Source organism: Passer domesticus, chromosome 1 (genome assembly GCF_036417665.1).
Source record: "Passer domesticus isolate bPasDom1 chromosome 1, bPasDom1.hap1, whole genome shotgun sequence".
Lineage (NCBI taxonomy): Eukaryota > Metazoa > Chordata > Aves > Passeriformes > Passeridae > Passer > Passer domesticus.
The window spans coordinates 31,276,083-31,303,141 of record NC_087474.1 but is presented as its reverse complement, the minus strand read 5'-3'; the positions used below and the strand labels follow the sequence as shown (position 1 = coordinate 31,303,141).

General features: G+C 40.0%; 1 protein-coding gene across 1 annotated transcript; it reads right to left on the bottom strand.

Annotated features, from left to right (window-relative positions):
- Nucleotides 1-427: 427 nt before the first annotated feature.
- On the bottom strand, nucleotides 428-24,424 carry KLHL7 (kelch like family member 7). Its single transcript, XM_064412299.1, has 11 exons — nucleotides 24,180-24,424; nucleotides 20,094-20,196; nucleotides 19,028-19,121; nucleotides 17,696-17,820; nucleotides 15,792-15,967; nucleotides 12,935-13,109; nucleotides 11,650-11,792; nucleotides 6,749-6,989; nucleotides 3,580-3,781; nucleotides 3,238-3,335; nucleotides 428-1,672 (listed from the first exon to the last, which is right to left on the bottom strand). Exons 1-11 carry the CDS (start codon nucleotides 24,297-24,299, stop codon nucleotides 1,389-1,391), a joined length of 1,761 nt encoding a protein of 586 aa, XP_064268369.1. The 5' UTR covers nucleotides 24,300-24,424; the 3' UTR covers nucleotides 428-1,388.
- Nucleotides 24,425-27,059: the final 2,635 nt, after the last annotated feature.

Genomic DNA, 27,059 nt, shown 5'->3' with positions numbered 1-27,059 from the left:
GGAAACGAGGAGCAAGTCTACAAAGCACCGACTTTGAAAAACCAGGATGTACATAGAAGCTGGAAGAACTTCAGAACTAAAACAGACTAAACATCCACAGCATGAGCGAGGTAGAGGCAGGCAAGCACCAACTTTTGAAGTTAACTCACTAGTCCCATAGAAATAGACCTGAAAAAATCAGCAAGTTAGAAGAGAGGTGACAAAACTATGATGCAGCTAGGAATAAACTAGCACGGGAGCAGGACAGATGTCATTTGTATAGTTTTCCAGAACTGGGAAGAAGCACACAATGTCGATGACACCCAGAGCTTGAGAGGCTGGACTTTGAGGCTGTGTGAAGAAATTTACCATCACGTGGGCTGGAAGCATTTACAGAACTCTGTGCTTCTAAACCAGAGATGAATAACCATGCGCAACTTCTGAAGACTTCTGTAAAGTATCTTTAATGACTAGTTTCATGCCATTTTAAAAACAATAATTTTCAAGAAGAAAATCAATATATCTGTTGTATTGACTTTGCTTGTCTCATTCCTGTTCCCATGTTTGCTAATGGTTTGGCATCTACAGTATGTACAGTCTGATGCCTGGGAAGATAGATTGAAAATTCTTTCCAAGTTTCCAACTTGCTAACTATAGTGCACAATTGTCGTCGACTTGCCCCACCATTCCCTACCTCAATGTAATTAAAAAAAATAAAATCCAAAAGTCTTTCTGTGAAGGCTCCACAAAATGCCAAAGAGACCATCAAAGTGTTTCTCTAATTTTTATGTATGGCCTCTCTAACCTTAAAAAATTGATAAGCAGTCATGCAAATGATGGAAGAAACTCACTGGAAGAGGGCAGCTATCATGATCTAGAGAGCTGTTGAAACATTGGGAATCTTTATTAGACAGCAGTCCTTGGTCTTTCCTGAGAAAATATCTTCATTTCATCCCAGTAAGATTTCTGCAGGTAGGTATGAAGCAGAAAAAATTGTTGCTCCTCTTTCTCATCAGTCAAGCTGTATTTACTCACCTTCATTAAAGGAAGTGTCTCTGCAACTGATCTTGGTAAAATGTCATTTAACCAGAATGTGTTCAAATGCTTTAGAGGCATTCTAAATATTTGGATTGGGTCTCTGTTTGACAAGGCCACACCTACAGTTCTTTGAAAGGAAGATGCCATGTGATATCACCTAGGTAAGTGGATTCTCAAAACACATCCCCATCTCTTTAAAACAGACAAGAAAATGGGCATGACAAAATCCACATTACACAATATGTTGTATATACAAATTAAAAGACTGCATCTCATTTTTCCCCTGTTACTAAATTTAACATGATTCAGTAAAACATGGAAGCAAAGCACCAATAATCATCTTTTTCCAAGTCCTTGAGGAATGCCAGTCTTCAGATCTCTAGAGTTTCTTCATTTGCCCCACAAGTGTCTACAACACAGATTAAACAACTCGTCACTGGGAAAGCACGGACTTTGGAGTTGGCTATCCACTTGTCTGTTTCAGTGTTATATTCAAGAATGTGCCCTAAGCGACCAACACCCTGAAAACCAGCCAGGACATAGACTATAGATCCCACGGCAGCACACTTCACTGTTACACCTTTCCATGGCATTGGAGACACCATCTTCCATTCATTCATCTTGATATCGTAATATTCTACATTATCAAGGCCACCTACAAAGCAACGAGATAGATAACTGCTTATTATGTTGCACTGTATGGACTGCACTAGAGCATGCAAACTCAAGTCTTTGTTTTCAAAGTTTCAAAAACCCTACACTTAAAAAAGCAAAAGCAAATCTGATAATACACCCCAGTTTCTAAACTAGCAGCTTATCCTTGTATAAATACAAAACCAAGAGATTTATTCTCACTAATTCACACTAGATGCTTTCCAGAGATTCCCACATGTTACTTCATGAACAGAAGAACCTTCAGTGCTGAATTTCTGATGGATTTGGGGATAGTGACTAAAACTCAGGAATTACCTGAAACTTCCCTAGAGCAGTGGCATTTCATTCTAGAGGGCTCATGGGTACTTTTACTAAAACTGGTAATTTACTGATAGAGGAGGTCTCTTGTCATGATGATACTAAAATCACTGAAGTGTAAAGGCCTACATCCCTTTGAAAAGGGCTAAAGTAACCAAAAGTTATTAAAGAGTAGATTTTGTGACTAAGATTTGCTTATTCTTAATTTGCTTAATAATTTGCTTATTATTGGAAATATGCTAGTAATTACACTTGACAATAGCTACAAACATGCTACTGTCCCTATTTAACTCAGTTTTTACTGCCAGTACTGAATTATTAGATCTGAGAGATTAAGAAATCTCTCTATCATATTAACATATATGAGTTTTTAAACTCAGACATAACTCTTCCTGATTTTACTACAGTAAGAATAATTTTTAACACTTCTAAGAGGAGCATTCAGTGAATACACTTATATTTTGCAAGGTGGCAGATTATGGATTGATAAAATGTTCGTGCAATAAATGTATCTATTAGTTTTGCACTAGGAATCAATCACGATGGAATAGTTTCAGTAGCCAATTAAAAATCAAGCTGCATTCTAAAACAGCATTCATCTGAAATCAAGAATTCCACTTACCTTAAGTAGTGATTAAAAAAACCCCATAAATGAGAATTTTCCATTTTGAAAAGCATTTCAGAAACCCTGTGCAATTAAAATTCAATTCTTCTTGTAAAGTATCATTCTTCTAGTTTTAACAACATGGAGACAGGCAGATCATAATTGACCTGGCCATTACAGCAAATCTTATTTCAAAGCTAGAGCAGTCAAAAGAGGACTCCATTTTCACCATTTTACAATACCAGACTAGATTTAAATCTTTAGACTAAAGTTCCTAAAATATGGCCTTTATCTGTCTCTCAAAACACATGAATAACTAAAAAAACCCACCAAAAATAAAAAACAAAGAATTTTTTTCTCAGATGCCTGGTTTAGCCATATTAACTGCTTCAGAACTGGGCTACAGTAGGGGTGCATATCTGAACTTGACTATCACGAGTACAAGAATTTGAAAAATAAGATAACAGTGAAATGGGGAGGTGAAGGGAAGAAGGCAACACTGATGTAACAAGAAGGTCTGTTTGATGGTGCTGCTCAAAGCTTTGCAGCTAAACAGAGTGGAATGAATTCATTCCAAAACAGAAAAAAAACCCAAACCATGAAACCTTGTGTGACCAGATAGAGAATTAATAAAATTAAAGTACCTAAACTATTTTGTCCACCCACAGCAAATATTTTGTCCTTTACAAACACCAGCCCATGATTCTTTCTGGCTTCAATCATTGGACAGAGTTCAGTCCACCTGGGGAAAATAAATCAAACAGAAAAGGACAAATCACCATCTGGTTCACAGAAAAGAAGTATAACCTATCATTAGGAAAATAAAATATGGAAGAAAGCTGCTTAAGAATAAACATCTTTCAAGTAGAACTGATTTCTTAATGCTGACTCAGGAAAATTCCTTACCAGAGTTTTTCCTGTAGTCATCTACACTTCAGTCATTAACACAAGTGACTAAAGCCAACCTGAATTAAAACAGCACTTACGTTTCTGTGGCTGGGTCATAAACTTCACAGGAATTCAGGACTCTTCCGGAAACATTGTTTCCCAGGCTCCCTCCGCATACATAAATGAGCCCATTGGCCTCCACCATTCCATGGCTGCAGCGCTGAGTCAGCATGCTGGGCTTTGTGTGCCAGCTCTCTGTTCTCGTGTCATAGCATTCAAATAAATACAGTGCAGAATTGCCTTCAAAAAAAATAGAAACCCACCAAAGTGGCATTAATCTTTACGGTTGTCTTTCAAGAGAAGAGTCTAACAGCAATTATCAAATTGATGTTCTGTTAGTTAGTGAAAAAGGGAAAGATGCTTTCCCACCTCCAAAAGTAGAACTAGCCAGCTTTAAACTTGGGATTATTCAGAAAGCACATACTTGTAATTATTTTGATTCCTTTGTTCCAAAATATGCAAGTAAGTTTATAAAATTGCTATTTGTGTTTAAAAACAACACGAAAAAAGGGAAGTTTTTTTTCTTGGAGGGGAATAAATGCTAAATAGATACACATATTAATTACCCATCCCACTGTCATCAGCCCATGCTACTCTTTCTATTTGGAAATATATTGAACTTTCAGATGTGAAGATGAAACCATCTTTGTAAACTCACTACAGACTCATGAGTCTTTTTCCTCTAAGCAATGTGACTTGTCCAATACCCAGAACACCTGTTGCCTTTGGAATTTGATAGCTTATGTCATAACATACTCCTGGAATCATTAGCAACCACAAAACAGCCACCTCTGCCCAATTTACTTTCTTCCTGATGACTAGTAGATACTCATTGCCTGGAAGTGCAGGGTCTGTGTACTCTTCCTTCAAAAGCCAAGGAAACTATTACTGAAATCAAAAGCAATTTTTCAAATGGACATAGATGGGGGGTCAAAACTCATGCTCAAGTAAGTGACTGAATCATAGCCAAGGCAGGGAAGGCTGAATACAACTTTCTCAGAACATAAACACATACTTCTTCCCTTTGTTTCAAAAGATATATTCACCTAGAACAGTTAAAAGTGCCTTTTCTTGTGCCTGTTTTACCTTGGCTTTCTACTTCTAAAAATAAGAATGTCACACTAGCAGCACTTACTACCAGCTGAGAATTTGAACCTTCAACAGGATGCTGTTTCCAGACCCAAAGTGACTCCTATAAACACACTCCTATAAAGTGTGCATTTGTTCACTCCCACCCTGTCACTCTCAGTATCACCAAAAACTGAATAGAGTGGGACATTTCATTCTTTGATGTAAATAGACATTCTTATTGCTTTGAAGTTGTAGAAATTCCCATCCATGGAAAATCCATCAGACCTGTCTTGTTTTTTTAACAGGTAGAAGCTTTCATTTTCCATACATTGTTAAGTATTTCTCCTGCACTGAAACAAGAGTGGAAGAATCTGGTATGTTTAGCTTCCAAACTCTGCTACTTGTTGCAAACAGAACAGGACTCCTATCAATTCAAGAAGGGGAAAAGAGCCATGTTGTCTGTAATGGACTGGTACAGTAATCCAACCTCTTCAATTGATGGAAAAAACATGAAAGTTTTAGATTTCTTTACAGCTAAACACACTGCAGCATTTTATCAGATTAATGCTTTCAACATAATTGCCTGCTTCAAATTAGAAAATATTAGATTCAGGAGAGACAGACCATTCCAATTTCAGAATTCACTGAATTCTGAAGAAAAAGTACAGGCAAATTAAACTTCATTATTTATGTTTAGACTATTCTGTCTTGATTAATATTTATGGAAAGCAAAGTGAAACTGTGCAGTAATGTGTATTTGTGAGAAAACTGCTACATTAAAACTTCAACTATAGTTCTATTAACTATTTACCATGCATTAGAAAACATACTGTACCATCAAAAAGTTGTACTGTTATTCCCCATGGGAAACTGTGAAGATTTATGAGATGATGTAGTGTTTGTTGCCTAAGTTGCCCAATGTGGCCTTAGTTAAGCCTATTTAAAGTAATGGGAAAGGTGCTATTTCACATTCACCACACGAGGTGGCAGCTGGGAACTGCTTATTCTGCTGCTACATTAGATCTCTTAACATATTTTAGAGGTCAGAAAATGTGGCCTAAATGTTACCTCCATTAAGTGACTTATCAGTGTTAAGCACTGAACATGACAATTTTTTCCACTGTTCACCTCCCTCTGCAGCAAGGCAGACCTCAAAAGGATCTTCCTTCTAGGATTTTTTTTCCCCATTTGCTTTTATTCCCCAGAACACAGCTTTATTACTAGAACTATTTTTATGGCTATACCATTTGGCCTGCATTTCAACCTTTGGGTTGTTGATGATGTGTCATGTTTAGACAAAATAAAATGTTCCTGCAACACCACAGCATAAGTCACCTTCTAGGTTTTTTGGAGAGAGAAAAAATCCCAATGGTCTTTTTTTTTTTTTTCCTTTACTATGCTGAATAATAGCATCTAAAGGAAGTATCATTTCTCCATTTGTGGAAGCAAGCCAACAGAATAACAAAATAACAGAAGATAACTTCTGTCATTTGACAAAAAAATTGGACAAATTCCTTTACAGGACCAAGTACAATTTCACCACCAAAAGCATTAATTATTAGATTTCTTTTCCACTTCCCCCCCCTTCCTTTAAAACACCTCAGTAGGCCCAACATATGCTGTATAAAAGGAAGGCCATTGTCAAAATGCAGCTATTCTGGTCACACATTACAGAAAATTTTAAACTACACTGAATTCTGTGAATTTATAGAAGAAAGATAAGAGTGGGATTCCCAAAATCTATTTCATTGAATCACACCATCATAGAATGCTTTGGGTTGGAAAAGACCTTAAAATTCATCTATTTCCAATCCCTCTGACATGGACAGGGACACCTTCCACTAGATCAGGTTGCTCACATCTCCATCCAATCTCTTCCATATTTAAGAGCTGCAGTGTACTTTTTACTAATGTAAATACTATTCATTTCAGTGAAATCATTTTCAAAACACAGCAGAAATAGGTTGTTGGACTGGGCAAAGGGGGATAAAATCCTAAATATGGGGAAATAAACTCATTAGGCTAACATGGCAACGTGCAGTTTCTTGTCAACAAAATCATGCAAAAAACCAGAAAAATTTCCAGCTATCTTTCTTTGTGCTTTTTTGTTTGTTTTAAAGATTTTTAGTGTCTTACCCACTTCTGAACCACCAGATGTATAAATTTTGCCCTCAGCAGCACAGGCTGCAAGGCTATCTCGAGGTGTTGGAGGTCCTAGCTTGGAATACCAGCTATCCTTCACCACATTGTAGCAGTCCATTCGCTTTATAGGGAAGAGCTGGGAACCACCCAAAATATAAACTACGTTGTCCCAGAAGACACAAGCTGCATCCCTGCGCTTTTCAAAGGGACATCGGATGTCTGTCCAGCTGTAATCCTGCATTACAAAGAACAAGTAATGTCTAATAGATTATAACACTTACCTGTACAGTGAGTGTTTTCAAACAGAGCTTTTCACAGAGATTTAGATATGGTCAGTTTTAAGTTCCTTTTCAAAACAAACATGAACACTGTTTATTGAAGAATACTCCTCAGGCGTACTCTTGAAAAATTCTCTTAGACACAGACATAGTTAGCTGCAATGAACCATGACATTAAGAAATTCTATTTCCACATTCCCTGTGTGCACCCAGTACAGCTTCCCTGAAAAACAGTTTTGGTGTTTTTTCCAATACAATTGACCTCCAGCTGCTATCACGTTAGAAACAATGCATGTAACCAATAAAGTAGGATTGCATTTTCTTTTATAGCAATGGAAAAAGACATCTTACATATAGTAACAGATTCTTTCTAAAAAATAATAAAATACAGAATGTACCAAACAAAGACAATGGAAAAAGGAGAAGATAATACCCAAATTGACAAGCAACTCAGTAAAAAAGCTCTGATACATACTTTATTACCATGACAACTAGAAGCTTATTTACAGAATTTACAAAACACAAACGTTCTATAGCTATCCACAGTTGATAGCATGAGAAATAAGATAATGCTCCATCACAAATACTGGCAGTCATGATGCCTAGAAACTGATTTTGCACGGATCGGCAAAATCAGCAAGTATCAAATATGAGCAGTAATGCCCAAAGCCTTAAAAACACCAAACTCAACAACTGATGGCAGACCAGGATAGCATACAGCACAAGAAACACTTCTTGAGTAACAGCATCTCACATATTCCATGAGCATAGCTTGAATCCTATACTGAACAGGAAAGTATGGGACCTTAACTGTTATCTGTGCCACCTCAAGAAGGTCTATCTCAACCTGCTGAATGACCTTCACTGTAATGGTTCACACAAGACGTTACATCATTACATTTTCTTAGCAAGGACATACTTCAAACACCTTGGTCAATGAGGAAGAACAGCGACTCCTACATGGGGGTTCAAAGAAAGAGAGGCAGAGCATGTTATAGTCCAGAACATCTTACAATCTTTTCTTGTAGCATCCCCCATATCAAGAAGAGCTGTCAGCTGCATGTGGCCCTTTATGGTGACAAACAGGTCCTGGGGCATCCTAGAAAGGAAAGCCATACTACAGCATGGCAAAATAAATAGCTGCATAAATCTTAAGAAAATGTCTCAGTGCATTGTGCAAGATCAACATACTTTCTAGCTCAAACTTGTGGCAATTTTACAAAACATCCCGTTGTTTTCCTTTACTGTTATAAAGGGCTGTGACCTGACCCACTTTTATGGCTTCCGTTCATGTATCCATTTCATCCATACCTTTATCAAATGAAAAGCCATAACTTGAGTATACTCAGCAGTATCCTCCTCTTTCAGCAGGAGGCAATTTAGGTCATCCTCTTGCAATGCTCTTCGATGTTAGTCTGTACCACATAGAATTATTTCAATTTTTGAATTGAATACATTAAAGAATTATGCAGAAGTGTTGCTTTACACCACAGTCAAGATCCACACAGCCCTGGGCAGTGCAAGTCTCCGTTCCCAGGGACTGAGTAGGGAAAGATGGACCAAGGTAACTATATGGTGACTCTTTCCCTGCTGATTTCTGTTTTCATCAAGTTGCAATGCAGGACACCAGAGCCAAAAGCTATACCTTTTTCTCTTTCATAAATTTATTGAATCACTTATTTCAACTATCTGAACTCCTGAGAGCCTCAAGACCCTGTGACAAGAATGGCACACACAATTATGGGCCCTGTGAAAAAGTACCTTTTTTTGTTTAAGACTTTTCTTCATTTTCAATTGATTCCTCTTCTGAGTTTGTCATAAAAACCAGCAGACAGGCCCACTGTGGACAACCTCCCCACTAACAGCTTACTGACTACAGCTCTATCTCCTCATGCTGGTTCCTTGATCATCAAGAAACAGCATTGCCAGGCATCTGTTACTTTTTATTTGCCACTGTTGAATTTTGCACTGCTGAGAATTTAAAACTTCCAACCATTTCTGGCCACTAGAGATAGTAATTTCAAATGAATAAGCATATTGCTGACACAAAATATCAATCATATATAAATTCTGTACTAAGAATTCATAAAATAAAACAACAAGTATTTTATTCCCAACCTAGGGAATTTTTTTTTTAATTCTGTGAAAAATTCAACAAGAAAATGCTTCCTACAACTGTTAATAGAACATCTAGGATTTCTAGTAGTATTCTGAAACCACACATGTCTACTCAAATTCGTGCCAGACTGCTCCACAAGTGTTATGCCCGTCTGCATCTATCCCATTGCATCATTTTGCTTTCTTGATGAAGAACATGCATCAATAGAAATACCAGTTACAGCACAACAAAGGTAGCAAATATAGTCTTAAAATAATACTAACATTCTCAACAAATAAAACACAGTATCCAATCCAGTCTTATTTGAAGAACCCTTCCAACAACAAGGAAATGACTATCAGCATTACAGACTAATTTTGTGTGCAAAGGAATCAGTGAAAATTAAAATTTTTGCACTAGTTTTATCATGTAACAGCTATGGAAACTCATACTTCAACCAAGAAAACATTTTCAGGAAAAAGGTAACCTCTCTTTTGAATTGTTTATGTGACATGTAACAATTTAATTAAATTTCTGATTTTGATTAATATCAGAAGTGAGGGACTAGGTCACTATTCAATCAGTTAAACAGACTAGCAAAACTCCAATTTTTCCCAAGGTCCTAACCTTGCAAAAGTATACACAAGCTTAATTCTCTGTTCTGTGACCCTCCCATCATCTTTTGATGAGATCACTTAAAGTGAGTTAAATGGTAATTCAGCATGGTTCTGGATCCTTGGTTTGTTGCATTTAATAAGCTATTGTCAGAGTTTAAAGATTAAAATCAAATACTCAAGCAGAACATCCAGAAAAGGACCTTTAAATAGCTTAAGAGTTGGAAATCAAGTAAAAGCTGTTCAACAAGACATGACAGGCTAGCTAAGAGTACCCAAGAAAGCATATAAGCACTATGAAAACATTGAAGGAACACATGCTTGTTAGAATAAAGATCTTCAATTACCCACTTTTAAAATTTTCCTTCCCTGCCTCATTCTTCCCCAACTCCTTATTCCACATGCAAGGAATAAGTCTTGATTAAGAGGCAGTTCTTCAAAATTTCTTCCAAATTCACTATACCTGGACAAGCAGTCTATGAAAGGTAAAGCTCTTTTATCCTACGCTTTATGTGGACTTTCACAGGCACTACTCTTTGTCTACAAAACAGATTTCTTTGCTAAAACCATGCAACTGCTTGAAAAGTTACAAATGCCCTGATCAAAGGCTTCCCAAACTTGGACCTTGGAAAGGAATTCTCTGCTCTGTACCCCTCACCGCCTCACCCCCAGCTGAAGTGCTGCTTACCTTGAGTATGTGTGTAAAGGAAAAAGGCAGTCAATTAGTTAAGAATTTTGAATTCCCAATAGGAATACATATTAAGTATCTCTCAAGCTAAGTCAGCAAAGCTGGTAGGTTTGGGGTTTCCCCCCCCGCCCCAAACTGGAGTGGTACTCAGAGAAGGTGGCTTGGATTTTATCTTACAAAAGGAATGTGAAGGAAAAGTTCAAAACACATCCCAAAGGCTCATTCATTCAAAATTAGATTTGACAGGGCTCACATTGACTATGAAGTTCACACAGCACATAAAACTGAAATTTTAACAAGCATTTAATATGCTGAGTTAGAACCAGAATTTCTTCAATAAAATATTACTACATGCATGGGATCTCATAACTTAAGAGAGTCCTGATGCTTATGTTGTAAATTTTTTCTATATTACTGTATGTGCTTGTCTGGTAAAACAGGGTATGGGTAATCCTTCTGCATGCAGTTGATGTTTTTAGACCCTTTAATCTGCATAGCTGAAATATACACCATGCCTGTGACTTGATTTTATTCAAGAAACATGGGAACAAATTTCAGGCAGAACTTGCTTGCTCTAAATTGATCATCTCTAAGTTTTTTTTTTTTTTTTTGTTGTTGTTGTAAAAACTCACTCTATTCCACTTATGTAATACTTGGCTCCCCATTCTTCTCCTTATATACTTTTAAGAACAAACACAACTGTGAACCACTGGGATTTAGAAGTGATTGCATACTTATAATAAATGCACTAAAAAACCCCAAGAAAAACTGGATTCTACACTAACATACAAGCCAGTAAATGAACATGTACTAAAAAAACCCTGCTTTGAGTAATCTCTAAACACCTATGTGCATGCACATGCATACAGACTTTCATATATTCCTAACCAATTGCATGATGTTTTAGTGACCTTTTGTTTATTTGCAGCTGAGAAATGCAGATAGCAATCAATGCTCAACTCAGACAGATTGATCAGCTTTCCATATCTAATACTGCTAAGAAACAAACACAATCATTCTATTCAAAACAAAGTATTACATCTAGGTACACAGACTTAAAATTAACCATATTCTTCCAATTGTATACCCAGGAGGGAGGGAATACTTCCTTCCTATGACCGTTTTGTAGATCATTATGTCTTAGTTAATATCACCAACCAAGAAAACAGGTAAGATTACAAACAGTGAATCTTAATGCATTCTGAGGTAACGATTACCTTGGGATTAAAATATCTGCAGGACTGGGGCTGAGAGCCTCCAAACAAAGCAATGCGATAATCGTGTTTTTTTCTTCTTGGTCGGGTGCCTTCCACTAACTCTTCTCGGTCTTCCGGGGAAAGGAGGTGGTACCGCATCCCACCTGCAAGGAAGACAAAACAGCTGCAGAGCCAGTGTAGCTCATACATGGACTGGGAGGTTTCAGAGGCAGGGATGGGGGAGAGATGGAAGGGAAGGAAAAGAGGAAAAGCAATTTTCTACGTTACACCTATACAGCTTTGATTCAAAATGGAAGAATGCACATCAGCATGTGAGGGTGGGAGCATACATCCAGATTTACACCCTATTCCAAACTGGCTGCTCCATGTGAAAACAGGACAGATACAGACTCATGTATCAATGGATTGATCAGCTCATTTATCCAATATTAACAAGCAATTAAGATTATTGCATTGAAACAGTCAAAAGGAAGCAAGCCCAAAAGAAAGCATTCCTAAGAGTGCAAAAACACCAGTGGCATTACAAGCCACTAAAACCAGACAAAAATCTTTACTGCCTATACAAGGTACCCAACTTGGTGTCAGCAGATACTTACCAACATATAGGTTAATTTGAATCCTGTTCATTGAGTCTGAAGGAAAACAATTATGTACTGATTTTTAGATCTACATTAAATTGAAGCCAACTAGCTAACGGCTACTGAAATTGCTTTTCTTTCTTACATGATAAAATTTTACAAATGGTGTCTGAAAACAAAAGGGAAGCTTGTTTCCTATTTCACCTGCACCCTGAGAATGCAAATTTAGGATCAATCATTGTAGCATCAATGCTCAGTGTATAATAGATAAAAACAGTAAAACATACACCTAAAATTCTAATTTGCTTAGGAAAGCTTTAAAATATTCAAAATGTTGACATATTTCTTTTAATAACACACATACAAATATGAACAATATTGAAGTTACAAGCCTGTCAAAAGGCAGACTAACTTTCAGTTACCCTAAGGAGTCATTGACAAAATCTCCATTCCATTACTTCTCATGGAGTTCATGCCATTTGCTAGGAGAAAACAAATGAAAGTCACACTGTTACAGAAAATGAGTTTTATTTACATAATAATCTGCTAATCCAACTTCAACTAAAACACAGCATCCTAGAGGGAACACAGATGGATTTAATGTGAAAATGTTAGAGCATTTTAAAGCAAACAATTTTCAAAAACTTTCAAAGCGTTTTAAAAATTATATAGAAGATCATAAAGATTTCAGCTAGAGGTCAACTTACTGATCACCATTTTAAGGCATTCTGGGTTATCCTGAATAAGTGGTTCAGCCTGAACAGTTTTACTTAAGAAGTTCTTTGATATTAGAGGAAATCGGACTTTAGCAAGAATATCAACCATGTACGGCTGGCGATTGGGCTCGTCATACTTCAGCCATCTGACTGCTGCATCATACACCTTCAACAAGAGACAAGGAGAGAAAGGGATAAGGCACATCACCACACAGCATGACAAGTAACAGAACCTTAATGCTATAATTGATTCTAATGCTTGCTGGAGGTTAATCTATACAAACATTTCATTATGTGGGGATGCCATTGCCATATTTTGAAAAAAAAACCCAAAAAACCCTTCTACAGCAGAAGTCAACAAAGCCCAAAAAAGACAATGCTCTGACAAGTAAAACAAATGCACAACCACTGAATAAATCTCATCTACAAACTTCAAAAGCCTACTACTTCTGCTGTTTAACTTTTTTTACCTCCAAAGGAAAAACATTAATCTGCAGTTCACATTTATGTGGGTAACTCCTGTACCAGGTTAAATCTAATGCTCTTCAAGTTCTGTGCCATAACATCAATAATGCTTTCACAGAAATGAAATAATTCTACTCGATACAGTCTCCTGAGGTGATAAACTGGTTCCCTGAGTAAATTGTCACGTTGGGTATCCAAATACATTGCTATTGTGTCTTAGGGGACCACTTAAATCAAAGCTTTTATCTGCAAACTACTGTAAATTTACCAGAGCATCTCCTTTTTTTTTCCTCCTCACAGGAAAATACGATGGGTTTTCTTAGGGGTCAGAGAAAGTAGAACAGGGAACATAATCAAGAAATCTGCTCTATTTATAATTAAACACTGGGTCAGGAAGAAATGAAAAAAAAAATCCAGGATTACATATATGTTCTGATACTTCCATGCTGTTCTCAGACACAGCAAGCTTACTCAGAAACACTGGCTCTGCAGTGGCAGGACAACCCCACTGTAAGGAATAGCACAGGCAGAGTCTATACCTGTAGCTGAAAGTGGTCACAGTGATTAGTGCTGAGTGACTGAGATATGACATGGAAAGACACTTCATGGAAGAATTATTCAGGACTACTAGACCAGCCCAGCTATAACTCTTCAAAATTACCAGGGAAAGTGGGAGAGTAAAGGAAACAATTAAAGGCTCAATTAAGATTGAGCCATCAGCTCAGGAAATCAGCTGATTTCCATCAGCTAAGGAAATTCAACAGAATGACTTGAACAGGAACACTGTATAGGAACAGAGTGTACTTAATGCTACCGTCCCTTTTTGCTAAATGTAACTATGCTCCACACCAAAACAAAAGTTAGAGTATAACGTCAATGTTTTAGCAGTACTCTAAGAAGATTCCTGTAGTACAAAATTGTCAAACTTTTGTAGTTTCCTACTGCACACTACCAGTTTCCTAAAGGAATTTTAATGATGCCATGCTGATTACATAACATTTCTACCACTGCTGCCAGGTTAAAGCATGCCCTCCTACCTTACCAACGGAACTTCAAGAATGTAAATCATGTGCCATTTTGGCTGCAAGCCAACCAACACTTCCAGCCCTGAGAATGTTACCCCATGATCTGAACTTCTCCCAGCACTCAGCAAGAATGTTGACCTGTGACACTACTCATATTTATTTATACCTGTAGCAAACCAACCACCATATTCTATCACCTGGTATTATCCCTCACTCTTACTAATTTTCATAAGTTACATCACCATACAGTAAGACAAATAACTAAACCTTAATGCTTCAAATCAATTCTTCTGCCTGTTGGAGGTCAATGTCAATGGAAACTTCAGCAGAATATCCATTTTCAAGAGGATATACACACCATCTCAGCTATAACATCCCTCTGCTGACTTTGAAGGTATGAGTCAACTCATGATGCTATACCCACACAAACTTAAATTGCCTAATTCAAGCACCAGAACAGCAGAGCTACAAAGGTAAGGTTTCAGTTTGCTTTCAACAGCTTTGGCTAAGAAGCTACAAGCGCCCAGCAGTGACAAGTACCACTCAACTGCTAAAACAGCCTACAACCACCTGTCTGGGCTGCAGTGTAGACACCTATATGCTTCCTATTTTCCTGTAGTAGGAAGAACAAGCTGGAAAATAATCATTCAGGGCTGTGCTCTAAGCTGAATCAAGCATTCCAAAAGGGACAGCTGCGGATGTGATTCTACTACAAATTTTGAGTGAACTCCAGGCTCCTTTCAGCCACCTAAATTTTATGTCCAGTCCCTAAATAATGGTCTTCCAGCAATCCACCACTGCCAACGCATTTAGCTTTCAGTGTTTTATTCATCTTACTTCCAAGTCCCTCAGTTCCCCAGGCTTGTGTATATATACATATATATATATGTTTCCACCACAAAACTCCTCTCTGGAACAGGCTATGCCATACTCAGGTAGAAATCTGCATCCATTAAGGTGCAGTTTGCTCACCACTTTGAAGTGGTCCACTTTCACCAAAAGCACATAAATCCCCATCTAGAAGCAACCACTACAAAACAAACAATTTAGCTCATGTACTACTGAATCAGAAGCCCTACAGCTACATTGACAAAGTAAACTGTTTATTCCCTCTGTGACTTCTTTCTTCCAACTTCGCTGAAACAATGCCTCTATAAACTACAACTGAAATGTGAATATTTATTAATATTTGGTTCTGATCAAATTAGGATGCACCTTTTACTCCACAATTTAGCAAGCACTAAGTGCATCATATCCTCTAGGAATATCAGTAAGTGAGAGACTTGAATCTGAAGCCAGTTCTTGATTAAAAAAAGTTAAGTTCAATGCTTTTAGCTACCATGAAACAGGAATCTCACCTGGTCTTCTGCCCTCACTGTCAATGTATCTTGGTTCAGGAGATGTGTCACACGCTTAACATCAAGCTGAAGAAACTCATCTGTCTTGTAAACCTCAGTGAAATGCTGATGGATGAAGTCGTCTGCAGTGGCTTTCAGTTCTGGGCAGTCTAGGCATTCTGCTAGCACACTTATGCCTATGAAGAAAAATTAAGAAAAAAACTCTTTTAAACTTGAACTGCAATTACCTTTAATATACGAAAATAGAATACAATTACTGTAATTTTAGTGATACTTAAAATTCTAGTTTAATATTTATTACCATGCCTTTTTTCCCTTCATTAAAACACATGGTATCATAACTCATCTGCAATTCAAGGCAAACTAAGACAGGGGCGAGCTGCTGATCCCTATTCCTACTGAACTAATTGGAGAGTCAGACCTGCAACACTTGCTGTGTTAACTGTCTCTCCAGCACTATTTCCTCACTTTTTCTTTCCCAATTACAAAGCAGACAACAGTATCTTAACCAAGTCTGAGCCAAGCCACACTAACCAGAACAGCTTGAGAAACTGGATCCACATTTTACAACCTCTCCTGACCTGCTCATGCACCATCAGTCACCAACCAAGCCCAGTTTCCTTCAAGAGTCAGGGTGAACTGGATTTTTCTATACATGTAGCACAGTCAGCTGCAGAGCAACACAAAGTCAAGTTGATGTTGCTGGAAGGACAGAAGGTTGGCATAAAGGTACAAACAGCAACAGCAGCTGAGAAGCACCACTGCCAACTTTGCCATTTAAAACCATGTAAGCACAGAGCTTTTCAGCAGCAACTTATCATGGGTCTTCCTTCTCACAGAGGAAATGGCAAGTGGGGTAGGAGCAACTCACTAACATATGGGTTGCAATTAGTGTGAGCTGCTCAGAGTAGTAAAATACAAACTAGAAGGATAAAATCCACCTATGTGACAAAACTGCAAGATTCAAATTAAGCCATGTTTTCTTTCAAATACTTTTTTTAAAAAAAATGAACTGTGTACTTGCTTATGAGTCTGCACAAAACATGTTTCAATTTAAAAACAATGCTTAAGGAAAAATTGTTTTCATCTTTTTGCAACAATTTAGCAACAAAGGGTGCAAGTGTTAGAGACCATAATTAATTTTCCACCTAACAGAAGCCAGAGGGCAGAAATATGCCTCAAAGCAAGCCTAAGTGGTATTTTCCTTAGGTAATGCCTTTCTTCCAGCAGTTGTTTCAGAGCCACAGCTGCGCTGCACTGAAGTGTCAGCGGAGTCTCTGTAATTCAGATATACAAAACAAAACATTTCTATTGCTGCTATAAACATCTGTAATAAGATTGAGATGCTACTAGTAGAGTACCTAACAATGGCAGTAAAAAACACTAAAAAAAGTTTCTCTTAAATTTCTGATTATATAAAGTGCACCAAATCTTAAGCATGAAAAAGTATTTAGTTCTACTTGTTTACCTTTTCTGTAACACCGAGTCCACATTAGAGCTACAGAACATGATATCAAACCTGCCCAGATAACATTGCTTTCAGCCAAAATAAAAAGTGAATAAAACCAAAAGTAGCCTAAACTTGCTCTGTTTATACTTGTAAAAGATATGCTAGTTTTGTAAAAGTTACAAATATGTAAAATTCTGTTTGCAAGTACAGCAACAACTGAAAGCTCCACCTCACTAAACACACGCAGTTCTCTAACAAACAAAAAGCCCCAGCATCCTGCCAAGCTGGATGAGACCTTGCACAATCAGCAGACCTTGTGGCAAGGGTAACAGTTCAGATTCAGAGAAAAACTATTTTTACATGCCTTGATTTAGTCAAATGTTAGGGCTATCCACAGACAGACAACACAGCAAAGTTAAAAAACAAACAGCAAATTTAAGTCTATCTCTCTCACCAAGACAATTGGAAGCATCAACTTGTTCTTTTAAAAAGTCCACACACATTTTTTTCACAGGTTCAATCTGATACTGGTTTGCTGCATCTAGTAAAGACTGGACATTATTGCTGTTAACTGAGATTCTGCAAAACAGAAGGTGTAAAATTAGCATCACTGAAATGACTGAAGTTGCGGCAATAAAAAAAAAGAAACTTACACAAAGTCACATAAATGGCAAAATTATTTCCCTCCTATTTACCCAAGAATCTTTCACACACAGTCTAAGGACACATGCTTCATGATCTTTCCAAACTGCTTTTTTTTTGCTCTACTTCACCCAGGCAGGGCAAAGAATAACCAGTCCTGAGATCTGAAAAATAAGCCTTTAATACAGGTCCTGTGAAGTCCTATACGATTGCTATGAGTTGTGTGATTAACCACTTTCACAAAAGGGGAAAAAAACCCCAAACCCAGAACCTTTTTAATGACCATTTTCAAATTCCAAACAGGTATCAGCAAAATCTGTTTAAACTCTGTCAGGACTGGTCTGGCTGATTTGCCCAAAGTGCATAAGAAGAACAACCAGTTTGGCAGTGCTTCACAAGAAGCTATGGAGGCCACAGTCCAGTGCTTGGCTATCAGGGCAGGCAACCCTGTGGCTGGGATGGGCTGTTGACACAGACTGTCTCCTATCACCGATGGACTATACAAGAGGATTGCTCTCAAAAGAAAGGAGAAAGCCTCCCTGATGAGAGTTAACCCCATCAGATGAAAGGCCTGCCATCCATATGTCGGATTAAAGCTGATTAAGTGCTGTTTACAATCCTAGCCATCTGCAAGAGTTCTGCTTGGAGGGGGGGAGGGGTTGAAAGAGAAAAAAACCCCACAAAAAACCCCAAACATATGGACAAGCTGATATAGGGTGGAAACACTTTCACAGAGGAGTTATCCACCCTGCCTGTTTTGAGATGAAGGTATAACTTCCTGGAAATGGTTCTGTGCCATAGCTACTATGGCTGCAAAGAGAGACCCTGCTGACATCAATAAGGACCTGAATTACAGAACCATGGGAAACATCATTTGACTCCAACACTGAAGTCAAAAGCTTGAAGTGCTTTGAATTGCTTTGAGACAAACACCGTTTCCTTTATCCTGTAGGGCTTCCTCCTCATTAAAGAAAAAGGAAGAGTGAAGAAGGATAGAAGGTCTAGTCACATCAGGCTTTAAACAAAGGAAAGAATTTCAATGGTAACAAAACTGATGAATCACAAAATCATTATTTAAAGTTTTTTTGTAATTTAAAATTGGCAGGCTTCCTAGAAAAGCGTGAGCTTTAAATAACAAAACTACCTTGCAGTATAGGCAAACTCCACAAGCTGTTCAATAATGTCAGGCTCTGCATCTTTTAGCTCCACTTCAAAGGATTTTGATTCAATCATATTTGCTGCAAACAGATTAAAAGACAAACTTTTAATCAAGAAGTCATTCTAGTTACTGTACGTTCTGCAAACAGTAGAAAATAAAGCAATTACACAAAGTGGTAACCTCCTAAAAACTGCTCAGAGTTGATTGCTGTTTTCCCAGAGTTGCTAGTGCCAGTCAGGAAAGGAGGCGGCGGAACAAACAAGATAACTGGTGTGAGTACATCCTTGTATTATCTAAATTATGATAAATTGTATTAAGGAGAAAAATTCCTAGACATTGTTGACTGCAGCCAGACTGCCATGTTAACATTACCACTGTCAAAAGCCATTTCCACATCCCAGCTGATAACAAAGGAGACAGCTCCGAGCTTCCCACATCCAGACACAGCACTAGGTTTGCCACAGATGGGCAATTCCATTCACTGACCACTGAAATGAATGGTTATTTTACTTCCACTCAACTTTGATTTTACAGTAATTTACAGTTCATGGGTAAAGCATACAAAAGAGAAGACACTACATAACTGAAATTTTAAAGAGAGCATAAATGAAAGAATTACAGAATCACAGAATTAAGGTAATCACATTAAGGTTGGAAAACATGTCTAAGATCATCCACTCCAGCCACTAAACCACATCTCTAACCTCTGATAGCCCAATATTTATGCAGAAATGCCTGATGGCAGACAAATTCTGTAATGGGACAAAAAAAATCCCAATTTTCAGGTTAAGGAAGGGAGATATAATACAGTGTATAGCCCCAGTTATTAATTAAGAGAGCTTATATATGAAGTAACACTTGACTAGATCAAAAGAGTTAAAGGAAAAATGAGGGGAGGGGTGAACAGAGATGAATGGACACAAAATGGATATCTTCACTTACACTTATCCTTCAAATTAATCACCTTCATAAGATAAACAGGTTGACAGACACAAATACAATAGGATATCATCATAAAAGTTTAAAATTAATCAATTTTTAAAAGACTTACTAGTAAACATCAGGTTAAAAAAATGACTGGCTGAAGCAAGCACAACACGGTGAGCTGGGATCTTCCTTTCTTGAACCATAAGAATGACATCACAAAGAGTTTTCTGAATCAGAGGGGAAAAAAAAGACAAAAATCAGCATTTTTGAAAATATTTCAACAATATTTCTTTAAAAACAGCTTATGGAAATTCGTTACTTTTTGTAACACACACAACTCAAGAGCACTATGAGATAAAAAGATTTTCTGGAAGTCAAAGTTCAGTAACCTGGAGAACTACCAAACATCAGTTTACCCATGAATTTGTACAGGATTGTCACAAATAACATGAACTCTTATTAAAGTATTTCCTGTAGCTTTTGCATCAGCCTACAATAATGTAGTTCTGCAGCATCTAGTAGGGGCTGCATTTATATTGCATTGCTTTCATCTACCAGTGGCTCTCCTTTACTCTGCTGCTGATTTTCAAAAAAGTTCTCAGGAACCTCATATCTGAAGACTGCCATCCTATTTGACTCCAACTGGAGTCAAAGTGATGAATCAGTTTAAAGCATTCAATGGAGCATTTTAAAGAAAATGTATCAAAAAATACCACTTCTGTGGAAGGGTTTGACTGGTCATACTTGATGAGCAACTAGCTTCTAAACAAAACATAATTTATTTCTCATTTGTTTGCTCTTTATATGTAGGCAGCTAGCTTCTCCCCTACATGTGAACAGTCATGCTCTAGAATCAGTAGAGAAAGCAACAGAACTTATAAAAGCTGTCAGGGGGGATTGGGGTAAAACCACATAATTTTAACAGATTCTGAAATGCTATCTCTTCTAAGAACATACTGAGTGAAATTAATGCAAACCATACTACAGTTAATTATAATTATCTACTAAGAAAGAAAAGCTGAGCAGCACTGCTTCCTCAAAAAAAGGGAAATAATTTTGGAAATTATTAATGGAATAATTGTTCATGGAAATGCATCCAAAAACATCTATGTACACCCATCCCAAGGCCAGTCCCAGAAAAGAACATTTCTACTGTGGGAAATACATACCAGATTAAAACTGCAACAGTGTTTTCCACATGGTGACAATATTATCTAGGGCTGATAACCCACATTTACAATTCCTTTAAACATGCCTGTTTTTATTTTTTTACAGGACACTCAAAAGCACATATTGGACAAAATATAAATAATACTTTCAAAAATATTATCTAAATAGAAGTTAGATGGGGGTGACATATAGATTCCTTTGTAGTTTTAAACCATTAAGGATTGAAACAACACCAACAAAAAGAGAGCATTCTGGAAAAGTTTCAGAGGAAATCCTTTAAAAGCTGAAATTTCTAACACTTCTGGCTCAAAACAAGCATTGGAAACTAGCAGTACAAGATACCATAAAACCCTACGGCCAAGCTTTGCCAAGACATGCAGCTGTTGCTTGAGCTCCACGCTGCATTTCTAAGACACTTTAACTGCCTCAGTATTTGAAACACCTCAGATGCTCTGAGGCTGCTCTGGGTGCATTTGCCAACCAAAACAGACCATCATTTAACTTCTTTCCCTGGGATATTTCTGGGTGTGATGGTTCCATTTCAACTAATGCTCTTCTGAGGATTTCTGCACTTCTTTCCAGGAGGAACCACTGCTGTCACGGGGTCACCTCCATGATGCAACAGGTGACTGGTGTTAACCAAAGGACACACCCCAGCGTCAGCTTCTGCTGGGCACTTCACCTTCTAAATAACAGGTTCAGCAACACCTTGCAGCCCTATCCCAGCTTCATTCCCAATGACTTCATTCTTGGCTGGCCTCCACTGAGCTCCAATGTTGCAACAAATCATTTATGCACAAGCTCTCCAACAGCTCTGGAAAACCCACAAAGATGTGGGTCATCAATGCTCCAGACAAGCATCAAGTCCTCCAAGCACTAAACAGACTTGGTCCCAACATCTCACCTGTACTCTGTGCAGGAATGTTCACAATTTACTCTAAACTCCATACTCATGGAGGATTCCTCTTCATCCCAGCTCACACAAAAAGCAGCCTCCTTAAAATGAGCTGTAAATTCCCACTGGCCCAGATTCCTACAGGATTAAACTAATGAGTTAAATATCTAGAGCTGCACGTGCACCTAGACATTTCCATCACAGGAAATTTTAACTCATATTCAGGTTTTGTAACTACAGCAGAGCTCTTGACTTACCAAAATACAAGAGGAAAGAGGTGACTACAAATCCTCTTACAACTTTAGCACAATTAATGAGTTGAAACTAGTGTGCTTTCCTCTGGCTACTGTTGACTTCCCAAATTTTTCCTGTATAACCACACCTCCCCCTACTCCCTCAGCAATACTTGAGCTCCTCTTCCAAACAACTCCTAAAATAAGCATGAGTTTAATGAAATCTGCAAAAATTTCTGGACCGGTCAGCACTGCATGGGATATGTAAAGCTCATCTGAGGTCAGATGAGAAGTCTGCAGGCAAAACTCAGAGCTGCAACTCCCTGGGCATAACAGATTCTGGAACCTGAACCAGAAGTACACACAAACTTCACAGCACTTAATCCTGATCCTCTCACTCCTTGTTTGGAGTGGCTCATAGTTACATGAAAGCTGGCACTCCACTATACTGCAAGATGAGGCACTCACACAGAACACTGTGGTACCACACACTGGAGCAGGGACATGGCAAAGCACTGTGAAATTCTGTGCTGGGGACTGCACATACATCTAAAGGAGGACAATATTTCCTTTATCTACTTAGGAATCATAAGAGCATCTGGCATTCCCTTTTAGACAATGGCAGAGGTGTGAACTAGACATAGAAGAACCAAGTTATGAATTCAGCCACACCTTGGAACATGTTTACACTTTTAGATCAGAAAATAAGCCTACATAAAAAAAACCAGACCTTAAGTCTTTACTATCTGAAGTAATTGAAAAAAAAAATTAGTTTTTCATACATAAGAGCTTAGTTGCATGAAATGGTTTATGCAGACAACATAGCTAACTGTCTATTACTGAGAGAAGAACAGGGCTGAAGTGCCAGAGAAAAGCAGAACCAACAGCAATACTTGTGAGGTCAGGACCCAGACTGCTGGTGCAGACAGCATTAAACGCTGGACTGAGCCTCTGGCAAGACTAACACTGGGGGACAAGAAACTAAACCCTAGAAGATACAACACAAGGCAGTGCCAAGTGTGAAGCCCCTACATGGTGTGGCTTCAGAGTCAGCTTTAACTCTGGCTGCACATCACTGTTTTTAAACGAAGTTCCACAACCAATCTAGATCCTTGTCTGAGAAGAAAGATTTCTTAATATGCAAGGAGTTACATGTATCATCCTTCTGCTCTTGTACCATTAGTTCAATGTTTTTTTATTAAAAAAAAATAAATAAAATGAGTATTTATTTCAGTTCGGACAGCTCAACTGAAATGCACTTGTATGACTGCGATTTTGGTTGCCACTCTTGCTCTATTGGTAAACAGAGGAATCACCTTTAATACTCATTAAACAACAGACCATGGAAGGTGATCAGGCAAGAGTTTCACAATTTGAGGCCGGATGAAGCCACCAAAGTCCTACACTGCCATTGGCTTCCTAGTGCGATGGCCAGAGGTAGTCAGGACAAAAATGCCACCCGTGAACCCAAACCACGGCTCTACTCTTCCCTCTCCTCCCGCTGCAGTTTCACTGTCCATAGGGTACACAGAGCTTCTGCTCAAAAATCCAGCATCAGCGCCTTTCCTTCAGGGCTGGGCTCGGAAAGGGCTCCGGGAATGCTGTCCCTGGAGACACCGGGCCATCGCTCAATCACAGCCTCATCCTGCCCGACCACCCACAAGGAAAACACATCCACGGCGTCTCCTGCTCCAGCGCCCGCGGGGAGCCGGCGCAAAGGAAACCGGAACCCGCCACTCTCGCCGTGCGGCTCCGAGGGCCCAAGGCGCCGCCGGGGCCGGTTCCGCCGGGCTTTCCCCGCAGCCGGGCCCGGGAGACGGGAAACGCTGGGGACCCTCGGCCGGGAGCGGGACCGGCCCTGAGGGCAGCCCGGGCACCGCGGGCTGCCGGCCGCGCCGAGCGCCTCCCGTACCTGCTTGCGCATGGCGTTCATGACGCCCATGAAGGAGGCGAGCAGCTTCGCCTCCTCGCGGGCGGCGAGCTTCTTCTCCGTCTTCTTCTTGCTGCTCTTCTCCGACCCGGGCGCGGCCATGCTCGCCCGCGCTCACCGCCGGCGCGCCGGCCCCGCCCGGGATCATGCGCCCGCCGGCTGCCGGGCGGCGAACAGCGTGTGCCGGGGCGGGGCGGGGACACCGGGGCCGCGGGGCGGGGACACCGGGCGGCGGGGCGGGGACACCGGGCGGCGGGCGGCTCCCGGAGCGCCGCTGTGGCGGCGGCGGACGCGGCCTGGGGGCGGGGCGGGGCGGGGCGCGCTGACGCCATCGGCCGGCGCGCGGCCCCACGCGGGGTAAACAAAGAGCGGGGAGGGGCTCGGCGGCGACACGTGGAGGGCGCGTGCGCGGCAGCCTGAGGGGCGCGGCCCGTGGGGGCGTGGCTTTGCCGGAGGACACGCCCCGTATGAGGGCGTGGCCCTGGGGGCGTGGCCTGGGGGCGTGGCCTGGGCTCATTCCCGGGAGCTGCGATCCCGGTCCGGGACGGGCGCGCCCGGAGCCCCCGGGTCTGGCCGTGCCCCTGCACACCCTGCCGTGTCCCGCCTGCCCAGGGACACGGGGCTGCCCTGCCCCGCGCCCCGAGCAATGCTTCCTGCAGCTCTCCTGCAGGGATCTCATCCCGCCTTGGCGGCCTGTGTCCCGGTCTCGCGTGGGCTGGCTAAGGAAACAAACGCGATCCAAAAGAAAACCTCTTTGTCCCGGCAGCTGCAGCCAGCACGCTCCCAGAAATAATGCCAAAATGTCTGGTGCTTTGATTCTCGTTTTTTGAATAGGATGGTGACAGCCAAAGGAAGGTTTTAATGGAGTTTGCTGTTTGTGCATTTGTGTGATGTTCTGAATTTTAATTCCACAGATAACAAGGCGTTGAACAGCTTAATGCCATGACTTGAAGGGAGAGAGATTCCTGCAGAAATAACATGATACTCTTTTATTAATAAAGCGAATGAGCCACTTTGTTTGTGATATCATGTCCCATATGGTAAGATTTTAAAAAATAGACTTTGATATCTTGTGGTTCTGCCATCTAACAATTACTACTACATGAAGCTGTAAGAATTTTAATGCATTTGACCTTTGCTTCAGTGAAATAAACAAAACTGACACAGCTATCACTTGACTTTCCAGATTTTATCATGTGACAGTAAAAAAAAAGGAGAAAACTGGGAATGTGCTTCTGGCCATTTTCAGATTTCATGGTATAAAGAGTTTACATACAGAGTTTTAATTTCATCTTGAAGGTAATCATAAGATGCCTGCTTTATCTGTGGGGTGCACAGAAACAGCTGTGCTGGGAGGATAAACATCTGTGCTGGGTCCCAAGTGCACTGCCATGTTCTGGAAGATTAGTTGGCCAGGTTAAGGAGTTCAGCTTGTTGCTCCCAAGGTCAGACCCTTTCTGACATGAGCTGTGGTGAGGAAATATAAAATCAGAGGTCTGCCCCTCCTTTCCCTGGGGAGCTGCTTTTAAGCAGAGGATTTACTGCTGGTTCCTTTTCCACTGAGAGCACTTGAGCACCTCCAGACCCTGCTGGCACTCGGTGTGTAGCTCCCTTTGTACTGCTCTGTGCCTGGGGTGGGCAGCACTGCTGACCTAAGGATGAGCATCAGTGTATAGGAGACAGCCGGGGAGCTGCCTGTGACACAGGCAGGAGCTAACGTGGGGTACATCCCCAGATCTGGCTCATATGAGGGGCTGGCCATACCCGAATTCTGCAAGCTTCAGCGGGGTTTGACACTGAGGGTAACCTGGGATGTGGGGAACCTCCCTGTTCCCTAAAGGACAACGTGCCACAGAGCCAGTTTCCTTCATGAATTTTTCAGTTTCAGACCACAGTACAAGATGGACAGCTTGTGAGGGAACAGCAAGGGCCATCTGCTCCAAAAGGAATTTTGAGCTGGGAGTGCAGCATGATACCAAGACAGGTGGGAGCAGTTGCCTTACCAACAAGAAGCTGGCATGCTGTGTGACAAAGTTCTAGATTTACTTTAAATTGAAATGCTTTCAGGGTCAAATGCCATTTTATATGAGATAAGATGCTATCCACCTTCCTGATGAAAACCAGCTATTGTGTGTACATAGAACCATAGAATGGCTTGAGTTGGAAGGATCTTAAAAATCATCTAGTCCCGACACTTTCCACTAGATCAGGTTGCTCAGAGCCCCTTCCAGCCTGGCTTTGAGCACTGCCAGGGCTGGGGCTTGGGGCATCCACAATTTCCCTGGGAAACCTATTCCACTATTTCACCACTGTCACAGTAATGAATTTATTCCTAATACCTAGCCTAAGTTTCCTCTCTTTCAGTTTCTCCTCATTATTCTTTGTCTTATCGCTACAGTTCCTGATGAAGAGTGCCTCTCTCATCTCCCTGCAAGCCCTGTTCAGGTACTGGAAGGTTGCTATGGGATCTCCATGTAACCTTCTCTTCTCTAGGCTGAACAGCTCCAACTTTCTCAGCCTGACTTCACAGGACTTCCAGTCCTCTTACCAACTTTGTGACCTCCTCTGGACTTGCTCCAACAGTTCCATGTCCATCTTATGCTGCGATACAGACGCAGACATGCACTGTCATGTGTAATTAAACAAATACAAGAAGAACACGTCACGATGAAAAAACTTCCAAACATAAAGTGGAACTAGATTTGAGGACAAAGAAATCACCATTTTTGAGAGATGGTAGAAAATACAGAGACAGTAATCTCAGGGAAGAAATCTCTTACTCAACATTTTGAGGTAAGGACTGGAAAGAAGAGTTAGCTCCTTGTGAATGCTGAGAAATTAAATTGAAATAATCCAAATGAT

Coding starts and splice junctions, on each gene's coding strand:
- KLHL7 (XM_064412299.1), bottom strand. CDS start 24,299: ATGGCCGCGCCCGGGTCGGAGAAGAGCAGCAAGAAGAAGACGGAGAAG. Junction 17,821..19,027: donor GAGTTTGCCTATACTGCAAG/GTAGTTTTGTTA, acceptor TCTGTTTTGCAG/AATCTCAGTTAACAGCAATA. Junction 3,782..6,748: donor ATCTGGTGGTTCAGAAGTGG/GTAAGACACTAA, acceptor TTTTTTTTGAAG/GCAATTCTGCACTGTATTTA.